The sequence below is a fragment of the Salvia splendens genome, unplaced genomic scaffold (genome assembly GCF_004379255.2).
Source record: "Salvia splendens isolate huo1 unplaced genomic scaffold, SspV2 ctg191, whole genome shotgun sequence".
Classification (NCBI taxonomy): domain Eukaryota; kingdom Viridiplantae; phylum Streptophyta; class Magnoliopsida; order Lamiales; family Lamiaceae; genus Salvia; species Salvia splendens.
In genome coordinates this window covers 1-11,527 of record NW_024598830.1, presented here as the reverse complement: position 1 = coordinate 11,527, position 11,527 = coordinate 1, and the positions used below count along the sequence as shown (strand labels likewise).

General features: G+C 40.3%; 2 protein-coding genes across 2 annotated transcripts; one reads left to right on the top strand and one right to left on the bottom strand.

Moving 5' to 3' along the window:
• The first annotated feature begins 2,062 nt into the window (after positions 1–2,062).
• On the top strand, positions 2,063–4,931 carry LOC121789272. Its single transcript, XM_042187762.1, has 3 exons — positions 2,063–2,223; positions 2,602–3,125; positions 4,167–4,931. The coding sequence occupies exons 1-3, from the start codon at positions 2,139–2,141 to the stop codon at positions 4,722–4,724; spliced, it is 1,167 nt and encodes a 388-aa protein (XP_042043696.1). The 5' UTR covers positions 2,063–2,138; the 3' UTR covers positions 4,725–4,931.
• Positions 4,932–4,939: 8 nt separating this feature from the next.
• Positions 4,940–7,080, bottom strand: LOC121789273. The gene is made up of 4 exons (XM_042187763.1): positions 6,877–7,080; positions 6,241–6,311; positions 5,501–6,002; positions 4,940–5,426 (listed from the first exon to the last, which is right to left on the bottom strand). The coding sequence occupies exons 1-4, from the start codon at positions 6,982–6,984 to the stop codon at positions 5,232–5,234; spliced, it is 876 nt and encodes a 291-aa protein (XP_042043697.1). The 5' UTR covers positions 6,985–7,080; the 3' UTR covers positions 4,940–5,231.
• Between the last annotated feature and the right edge of the window lie 4,447 nt (positions 7,081–11,527).

Sequence of the window (11,527 nt, the reverse complement as noted above, 5' to 3'; positions counted from 1 at the left end):
CTAATATAAACAAAGATGATGGAGAGGTATCATTTAGTTATAAAAGAGAATCATCCAATACATTCTCTTTCAACCCAAAGGCTTAAGTCCAACATTAAGTGTAAATTGTAACTTATAAGTTGTGACTTGTGACTTGTAGACTCGTTGAAATAAACACTTAAACAAGAAGGGAAAAAAACTGAACCGCCGAACCGGCCCGGAACCGGCGGTTTCGGCCAAAAACCGGCAATTTTGAACCGCCCCATGAACTGCCGGTTTTTTTGAACCGGAACCGCCGGAACCATTGGCCGGCCGATTCAGGTTCATGAAAATGTTGAACCGTGAACCGACGGTTTTTGAACTGTTCGGAATCGGCGGTTTTTGAACCGTGTGCATGCCTAGCTCTCTCCCTTCTCTTTATTTTTTTATCCTTGGCAGAAATGCTATAGCCACCCTCTCTCTTCTCTCTATATTTTCTGTTTTCTATTGCCGGAAAACACGATAGCCGCCTAACCATCGTCGACTGCTGCCACTCCTTTCACCATATACAATTCATCCGTTCTTGTTCCCAACTTATTCATTGTTAAAGAAGATTAAGGTTGATGCTCATTCTTGTTTTTGGGTAGTGCAACCTATCATATATTTATAGTGTAAATAAAAATATGAGGAATTTATTCAAAACCCTTCCACTTCCCCACTTACATGATAATAATCCTATAAAACTTTTCGCTTCTTTATAACATCAAATATCGATTGTAACTTTGTAACTTATAGACATTTACTCAATTTATTAATATTAGACCGGAGCGGATCCCCTACTCCACAATTCCTACTCCATTCTTACTCCACCTACTCACAATAAAATAAAATAATATTATAACCATAGGCAATTTTAATAAGTGACGGTTGATTATTTTATTTTATTACGAATGTGGAGTAGGAGTGGAGCAAGAATTATAGAGTAGATGATCCGCTCCAATATTAGACTGTCCAGCTTTCTTTCTAGTCTTCTTATTTTGCAATATTTATTACTATATTCAATGAGAGCTGTGAAATTGCCGCTGAGATGTACAGATTTATATAAAAAAAGTTGAAATTAAATTACAATTTTTAATTTACAATGACAGTCTTGTATATATGTATGGATAGATTTACTTCTGAGATTCACAAAAATTTCCCCTTCTCTCTCACCTCCCTCGAAATAAAAAAAAAAACTCTATAATCTTTGCGTGTCTTCTCCTACCAATTCCCAACTTTTTTTTATCAAAAGATGAAGGAAATAATAGTAAAGAAACTAACATCTGCAATTTCTTAATCCAATAAATTAGAACAAATCATGTGTAATCAATTGACAATAAGTTTGAAAAAAAAATCAACTAAAGGTACAGTAAAAATTCAAATCATTAAACCAGTGCTAGTGCAAACTTGAGTAACTAATTCTTGATATGGACATGGAAGGTTTGAGAGAAATGATCAACAAATGTAACCTCGAAATTTTAGAAATAGACAGCGGCGTAGAGAGCAGAAAAAAATTGAATAGGTAACTATGAATATAAACATGGTAGGCATATAAATAATAAAGATATCGTGAATTTTAAAATTTAAAGCTTTTACGAGAGAGCAGCGAATTTTAAAAAAAAGAAGATTTAAAGGATGAGGCACTCATTGTCCCTCACAAATTATCTCTCAGCATATAAATTCCGTACAAACACATATCAGCTCGTATTTTCTAGAAAATTTCAATTGACAAAAAACTAAAATTTTACTATTCCATCCGCTCTCATAAAAAATATCACACTTCTTTTTTAGTTTATCCTAAAAAAAATTATTATATTTCATTTTATAAAAAAGTTCATTCTCATATTAATATAAATATATTATTTTCTCTTTTCAACCATTACACAAAATAAAATCTTCTAAAATCTAACATTAACTTTGAATTTTAAAATTACGAGAAAACAAAATCGAATCATTGGGTGGAAGCTGAAAAGTCCTGCAGAAGTACTCCGTAGAACATAAAGCGATAAAATGTGGGTCCTAATTTTAAAGATTATATTTAACTGAATTTGAAAACCCTAATTAATTGAAAATTTCCAAATTCGTCGTTCTTTGTTTTTGTGAAGTTGTTCGCTTTGAGGCATTGCTTTCCAATATAGTTAATGGCGTCCGATTACGGAGGGCTTTATCGCCCTCATTCTACTCACATTCTTCACTCCCACACAGTATCGCAACCACAGTGTGTTGGTCAGAATTCTATCCCAATTTCTTTTTTGTTTTCTCAAAATATACTAGTACTAATAGTTATTGAAGAATGTCAATTCTTTGCTGTGTTTATCGAGCGGCGCTGCTCATCAAGATCACGCTTCAACTCTTGGAATGTCTCTTTCTTTTTTCTTCAAGTTAAAAATGGATAATATATTAGATTTTTTGTATATCAATGGAAATCTTGAAAACTATACAGTGGCATTGGGGCTCAAGTATTGAATCTTGCTATCATGCTTTTAAACATCACATCTCCAATTCGTACTTTGTTGTTTGCATTTCATATTCTGGTGATAAATCCTATTCTGTCTCTAGTAAAACAGAAATCTTGTTTGTAATTTGTTTCAAATGGATACATAGGACACGAACAAGGAAGGTTGCATCATCACCATTTACAGCATGATCAACATGGGCTAAGTGCTCGCCTTAACTCTCACCCTCAACCTCAGTTTCATATTCACCCACATCCGCATCCGCATCCTTTGTCTTCAGCTCAGTCCCATGACTTGCATTGGGTGATACAGAGAGAAATCGAGGAGGAGATGCTCAGACACGAGATAATCATGTACAAGATCCTTACAAGGCGCGCCTTGGAGGCTGAGTTAAGGAGGGACCTGATGATGGTTGAAACCTTTCTTAGGAGAGGACACAATGTGCTTCCACTGGCAGAGACGATGGCTGAGGAGAGGTTTCTTGACGAAAGAAGTACGTTGCTCTCGCAGAGGCACATGTTGAACGACATGTGTGAGGGTGGACGATCTGAATCCTTACCGTTTCAGAGAGCATCAATTGATGAGAGAATGGGAAGAGACTCAATGGCAAAAGAGTCAGAGGTCAAGCATGTCTTGGAGGTCCGCAACAAAAAGAACGAAATAATTTTAGAGGTCAGTATGCCATTCTCTGCTTATAGTTTTGATTGTTGTGTTTGTAGAGCCTTGAACTTTAATGAAACTTTTATGATTTGGATTACTGGGTTGAAAATGGATACTTTTGTGTAAAATGCAATGCAATCTAAATTTGTTGTCAAAATATATCAGAAGTATTTTGATTACATAGGTTAGTGGTTTTTGTCTCGATATTTTCTCTGCACGACCCAAATCCTAGGCTATGATATAATTTGGAGCTTGAAATTAGGTGATATAGTGTGGTGTAGGAATTATCTAGTTCCTGGTTCAATGCTGGTAGATGCAGACATCGGGTGGTAATGATAGATAAAAATGGAAACAGGGAGAGAGGTGTGGGTAGATAGAAAAAAGAACGAAAATTGGAAAATAAATTATAGGAGTTTTTGAAAGAATTAGAAAAAATTGATAAAATTTTAGAGTACTCTTTTCTTGAATAACTGTACTTTGCAAAAGGTACGTCAAAACTTGTGAAATGAAATTTTGCTCTGTCCCGAAACCCAACTAAATCGGTTGAGTATTTGTCTAACTTGTTGTAATATTAGATTATATGTATTCATATTGAGAGCTTGGAGGTGATTCTTGATTATTTATATCTGGTTTTCATAAAAATGCTCTGAAATCTCTGTTTAATCTTTTCATTTTTTTTCTTGTCATTCAACTTCTACTTTTTTTCCTATCTCATATAGTTATTTCCATTTTCTCCTATTTTCTGTTTTTTTGTTTTCCAGTCTCCCCAATGTTCTTTCCTTTCCATGCTTTCTCACTTCTTCACATTATTCATTCACTGTGGAATCCTATAGGGATTTCTATATCGATAATAAAATTTTGGATTTCTTCTCAATTCTAAATTTTTGAATTAGCAGAATGACGAATGAAATATATATGGCAGAACTCAGTTATTAAAAGGCCCCATCGTATACTAGTCGATATTCTTTTTTAGCTAAAAATTCTGTAACATCAAATCAACACGTGTAATTTTTCTACAATATTTATGATCAGTATGTTTTGCGAGTATTGCAGGCTAAGCCAGTCGAAAATATAACTGGAGCTAAGAGGGCTAACCCTGGATCGGGCACCAGTGCCCAATCAGATGGCAACTTGAAGAAGCAGAAGAGAGTGAAAGAGGAGTGGAGTTGCACCCTCTGCCAAGTTACTGCAACCAGCGAACATACTCTGAATGAGCACCTTAAGGGAAAGAGGCACCAGTCAAAGGTGGCTGCGTTGAAGGCGAACAAATCTATGATAGGGCTTTGTACAAAAAATGCTGCCAAGCCTATCCAGAGTTCAGGAACATCCAATCAAGTCATAGAAGTGAAACTTACACCCACACCTTTGTCATTTGGTAAGCCCGGCTCTGAGACAGATTGGCTGCTGCCGTTGCAGGGAAATCCCAACCCAGACAACTTGAAGAAGGAAGAATCAGTAGTGACTCCAAAAGGAAAACAGAAGGGTGAAGATAAGAAGGAAACATATAAATTTTGGTGTGAGATGTGCCAGGTTGGTGTGCTCACTGAGAAGGTCATGAAAATGCACCAACAGGGTAAAAAACATAAACGTCGTCTTCTTCAAACCAAGTAGTGGAGAAAACAGTTGCAGAAGATCTCACAGCTGTGAAGACAAGTCTCTGGTGATGCTTGCTTGAGTTGAGCTGCTATGGTTCATGTCCAATTAGTCAAATGCTGTTTGCTATGGCGAATCCGTTCCCATTTAACAATATAAGCTGTCTTCTTCTTATTTCTACAGTTTGAGTTTAAGAAACTATAAACAGTCTTCATGTTTGTCCAATTTGTGGGTTGGGAGAATGCGTATTGGGATAACATTTTATAAACAAAGACTTAAAATTACATCAAAATGAGAGGGAAAAGAGCTGAGTCTATTTCATCAAAATCCTATGCAACATGGTAGATTCTATACTAATTGAAGTGAGTTGCTTCCATCATACCAGTCTGTATAGTAGTAACACATAAAACTAGCTACATTGAGGAGATGCATAACCCTACAGTTGAACTTCAAAGCAGTTTGAGACCAGTCAGGCACGTGCACGATTACACATCCATCTGTATCTTGCCTACCAGACTCCTCCCTTCAAACTCTCAGTGCAACGGGATCCTGCCATGATATTTTTCGCTTCCCAGCACGAGACGAGCCCTCCCCTGCATTTCGACAAATGGACAGTTTCAGATCATTTTGCTGCTCTTCGTTTATGCCTCTCATTAAACTTTTCTTGGTGTCATCAAACTTGTTTGCTTCGCCACTACCCTGGAAATCCTCTTCCCCTGTCTGGAAATATCGAGAACAATTAGAATGTGCAGCAAACGAAACTTTTCATAGGTTGAGTGAAAACAACCACCTACCGAGATTTCATTCAGATCAAATATTGGAGCTCGGGTTGGCAATGAAACCTCTCTCTCACTAGGAATAGTCTCGAGGTTCAAATCAAAAGTAGCAGCAGAATTAGAATTCCTAAACATTGCATCATTTGCACCAAATATTCTTTCCTTGGAGTTTCTGTCAAGAGCCGCCACTATGTTTGCTTCTTTGCTGATACGCATTACTCCTTTGTGGTTCAAATCGAAAACCGGAGGTGGAATACCATGTCCCTTCCTGCTGTAAGTTTTTTTCTTGCGAGGCTGATCACTAACTGGAAATGTATCAGGCAGAGCAACTAGTTTCTTCTTCGAGATGGGTTCTGGAGCTAAAGGCAATCTATGCTGACTCGCTTCTTTTCCAATCAGAAGCTGTTGCTTTGTGATTTTAGCACGCTTTAGTAGGTTTGGCGTCTGTACAAGATTTTGTTCTTGTGGTGAATTCACATCCTTCGTCTTCACAAGGTACCTATGCCTTTTCCGTAGAAACCTAATTGTTACATTGTGATAGTGATCAGCGTAACACAAGCGTAGGATACTAAAATAAGATAACAACGAACTTAACTCGCCAAAAGCTAACGCAGTGCAAAAATAGTAAAGTAAGAAACGTATACTGTAGACAAGACATGGACCAAGCCATTGATAGAAACCACCATTTTTTCGAAAACATATACACCACAAGAAAATTTTGGAGGCAAAGGCATACGGTATCGAATCAAATTGCATACCGAACTTCAGCTGCGAGCATCAGCTTTCTGTCTTTCACCATATCCAATTTGCTTCTCATAACATCAGCCTCCTGCAACATCATAAACCTATAAATCAACCTATTCCGCAACTAAAGCAAGTTACGTTCTCTTAATAAAAAAAATCAGTGAATAACTTAGCTCCTTATTCATTTTATCTATCCACCCAAACAACGAAAAATATACTCCCTCCGTCTCATTAAAAATGAAACGTTTCCTTAAATAAAAACATCATTTCTACTTTTCATCTCTCTTACTTTACTCTCTTCATTAACTCACAAAACGACACCAAATAAAATTCAGTGCCAAAATCCAAATGTTCCATATTTATTGGGACGGGGGAGTATATCTTAACATGAAGAAGAGACACATAGTGTGTCTCATACAATCTCATGAATTGCATTAAAGCTAAAACAGGCCTTCCTTCCTTCAAGATCAGATCTAATAACAAGCCATAGAGATGTAAACACAAGTATACAAATTAAGGGACAAAACAAGAACATCAAGAACCCAAAAAACAAAAAGAAAAACATATATTTCATTCAAGAGTAAGATCACAAAATCAACAAGCATATCAAATATAACATAACAAAGCATCAGATCTCCCAAAAAAGACACCTTTTCGAGCTCGTGATAGTCCTGCATAAGAGCCTGAAACTTGAGCCTAGCCTTGGCGCCCTCAATTCCATACGGATCCAAAACCGCCCCTTTACTCTTCCTAGACATTCGATCACAGAAAAAGCTGCGATCTTGAACAAGATCGGGGGAAATTAATACGAAATTAATATGAAATTAGGCGTGTGGAGGGTATTTGATGTAGAGAGGGGATGGAAGATTGGTGAAAAGGCAATAAAGAGAGGTGGGTTTGTATGTAGAAAAAGAAAAAAAATGGAAAAGATAGATAGATAGGAGAGGAAATGAGAGAGAAAATTGGGGCGAAGGTTCTTTCTTTGCTTCCTTGTGAAAAAATTCTGACCGAAAAAGCCCACATAATTTGCGCCAAAATAAAAACATTGTTGTTTGAAGTTGATGATGAAGATTGGGACTTTTGGGGTGTTGCAGAAGGGCATTTCTGGCAACCCAACTTATCTCCTTTTTATGTAAGTTAATTTACAGGACTACTTCCCTCCCTCTCTGTTTCTCTCTCTAGAAGAGAATACCTGTTTTATTTTTTTAATTTTAGAGAGAGAGTGTAGCATAGCATGAGATTGATGATGGGAGGGTGCTGAAAAAGCAAGAAAATGGGGATGATTCTGTGTGTATTGCAGTTGTTGGTAGTACTTGGACCTCTGATAGCTGCTTTGATGGCGATGCATTTTTAATTGCGGAATGGACCCAGTCTCTGAAAAGACATTTGTGCCCCTCTTGGCATCTTCCCCGCTTTTCTTGAACCAGTCAAGATACGCATTCATTTCATCGTGTTCCTACTGTACGTGCGGTTCGTAGACTTGAAGGGTATAAGGCCATCCACAACGCTGTTCCTATACCGTTCTTATACCGTTCCTTAAATCACTATTTGAGGGCCCCACTGTACTTTTTTACTCCATTCCTTAACTAAGGAACGGAACCTGCAACCCTCCGTTCCTTAACCGTTCCTTAACCGTTCCTTAAATTACTATTCATTCAATTTCATTTTTTTTTATTTCCAACCCAATTCAATTTAAATAAACACACTTTAAAAAACAAACACACTTTATTAAAAAACACACAACAGTAAAAAAAATTACAACTTAAACGTAAGCTGGCAGATTGCTGCAGTACATTTCTGCAGCGTCGTGTGGCTGGGACGACCGACCGCGTCGAACCCTTCCTGGAAGAACTCTTCCCGGGCTGCCAAAGTATTCGCGATGTGGAGAAATAACGGTTTCCCCATGCGGAAACGGCGACGGAAGTACGTATCTCCCCAAACCGGGTTATCGCAGAAGTAGTCGCGTACTAACCTTGCGGCGGCTTCCTCCCGGTTACGATGGATGTACGTACGGGAGCGTCGTTGGGGCGGCGCGGCTTCTTCCGCCTCCCGTCGTCGATCTTCTTCAAGTGATTGTTCCAATATTTGACGCATTTGTTCATAAGGATCCATTAGTTTGATTAAATTTGGGAGAAGGAAAATATAGTTGATTTGAGATGAAAATTGGGGTGGAAATAGAGAGGAATAGATGTGTGTTTGTGATTGAAATAAATATGAAATAGGAGTATTTATAGAGTAAATAAATAAAATAAAAATTAAAAAAAAATAAAAAACGGATATAAAAAAAACGGTCTCATTACCGTTGCAAAAAAAAAAATTTTATTAAATTCGAATTTTAAAAAAAATGAATTATTGCGTCACCGGACGAAGCCCACTCGCGGGGGGCAGCGAGTGGGCTTCACGCGTCGAATGGGAGGCCGCCACGTCGCCTCGACGCGTGGCGGAACGTTCCGTTCCGCGTTCCTCCGGAACGGAACGCGGCACGGCATAGGAATGGCGACGGCACGGAACGGCGACGGAACGCACCCCGCAACGCGTGCCGCCGCAGAACCGTTCCGCCGGAACGGCATAGGAACCGCAACGGCACAGCATTGCGGGTGCCCTAATCGTCTTTCCGTTCTTAGAAACATCATCATCTTTCACCTCCAATCCAACGACCGTGCCAAAACTTCCATCAACTCTCACTCTAAGTTCCGATATTATCGAATTTTTCTCTTTCACCATTTTTTTTCCTTATTTTTTTCAAGATACAAATTACACGTTCGTGTCTTTTATGTCTTTTCTGTACTCTTTTAACGATTAATGTCATACTCGATGGATGAACTTTTAATATTTAGAGCATCTGCAATGGCGGACGTCTCAACTGACGTCAGATAGGCGTGTCGGACGTTCGCGCAGAACGTCCGCCATTGTGTGCATGTGACGCGGATACGGACACCCGCCATTGCGTTGACTCTCACGGACGTCAGCGCGGACGTCCCGATTATTGCATTAATTTTTTTTAAAATTCTATAAATACGTCTCGTTGCACTTATTTCATTCGCACCACTTGTATTAACGAGTATCTCTCTCTAAAATACTTTTCTTTCGAAGAACAATGGAGCATCACGATAGCGATTCCCCCGCTACGAGCGAGTCACAATCGCCTTATTTTCCCGGTAGCGGGAGTACGCCGGTGTCCGCCGCGATGCCCCAAATGCCGGGGATGATGCCCAAACCTCAAATGGCGGCGGGGATGATGCCCGGGTACTACAACATGTACCCGCAGTGGTATAGTATGATGCCCCAAAGGTCCCAGATGCCCGGGTGAGTGCCGGAATGCCCCAAATGCCAGGGATGATGCCTGGAATGCCCGGTATGATGACTCAGATGCCCGGTATGATGATGTCGGGGATGATGCAGGGGTCGACGGCGGCTGCGGGGGGAGTAGGCAGGCCCCCCCAATCACCGGTGGACAACGTCTACCGGCCCTATATGGATTTACTGTCGACGGACAACCCCCCGAGTACTCCTCTCGAGACTCAGTTCACTGGCATCGACACGTTCTCGATGGAGGAGTTGGGGCTATCTCCGATCCGGATTCTCCCACAGACCGCACCAACGACGATAGGGAGGACATGGAGAGTGAGGGGCAGGGGACGAGGCAATACCTCGCCCGTCCCGATGTACGGTGGTGAGGCAGTGGAGGGGTCCAACGGGAACAAGAGGACCGTCTGGAGCATGGAGGAGTGCATTGCGCTGTCGAAGGCGTGGATCAGCGTAGTGGAGGATCCCTACGTCGGGGCGAACCAGTACATCGATAGGATGTGGTGGCGCATTAGCCAAAGCTACCTCCAGTTCAAACCGCCAGGGGGAAGCCTCACAACGGAGAGCAATGCCGGAAACAGTGGGAGCGGCTGAGGAGGCAGCTCAGCCGATTTACCGGCATTTACACAAACAACCTCCGCTCGCCAACCAGCGGCATGTCTTCCGAGGATGTGAAGCTTCTGGCGCACCAGCAGTTCCCCGACAGTGAAAAGGGGTTCGGGGAATTCAAATATTGGGAGGTCTATCTTGTGGTGCTGTCTTCACCCAAGTTCACTGCGGGCGTTGAATCTGGCTGGCCGAAGCGGACGAAGATCAGCCTCCGGGGAGTACAGTAGCAGTGCTGGTTCCCACGAACTCCCCCGCCGAGGTAGAATTCCCGACACCCATATCGTCGAACCGCCGCCGTCGCCCGGTTAGGCAAAAGGCGGCGGTTCGGACTGCGAGGGGAAGCGCCAGCAGATCCGCCGAGGCCCAATCGGCAGCGCCCACCCAAAACAATCCCTAGAACCCCTCCTTCGCCCGCATCGCAGCACATGAAACCTTGTTACGTGCGATGGTTGAATGGCGTTAATCGACCGACCCCCATTACAAGCGGTCGCTTAAACCCGTCATCAACAGTATACAGCGCGATTTAGGGTTCGGAGACATGTCGGGGAGTGACGACGAGGGGGGTGGCGGCAGCGACGACGGGGGTACTGGCGGGGGGGAATCCGAGGAGTTAGCCGGCGGTTTTTTTTATCTATGTAATTTTTTTTAATTACTATGTATGTTTTTTTATAATTATGTATCTTTTTTTTAATAAAGTGGTTGTAAGATATCCGTATTTGCGTCGAATTTTTAATTCCGTGAATTGTTTAAATCCGTAAATTGTTTAATTTGTGAATTTGTAAATTTTTATTAATGTGGGAAATCCGTCGGGATGTCCTTGGGGATGTCCGCCACTGTGCAGTGGGATGTCTGTATGACGTGGCATCCGCAGTGGGATGTCCGTATGACGTGGCATCCGCAGTGGGAAGTCCGTATGACGTGGCAGGAGGTGTTTTTGGGATGTCCGCGGGATGTCCGCCGGGACATCCGCACCACTGCGGATGCCCTTATTCAAATTTTAAAAAATCAAACAATATTTACATGGCATAAAAAAACATAGATAGAAATGTATGAAACAATAATTTAATCTTATATAAAATAATAACAAATTTAATAAATTCATAAATAATACTCTGTGTATAAAACATTGTTATGATCATAAATAACATTTTTATGATCATAAATCTAAAAATAAACTTTATATATATATATATATTATATATATATATATCAATCTTAGAAAATTTAGAATTGTAATTATATGAATTCACGTATACATTAAAAGGGAATTTATCAATATGATAATTGATACGTATTTTGGAATATCTAATCTAGTTCACACAAATATATCAAGTTTAATTAATTAACTCTAATAATACTCTCCCTGTCCTGAAAGAGTATGAACAA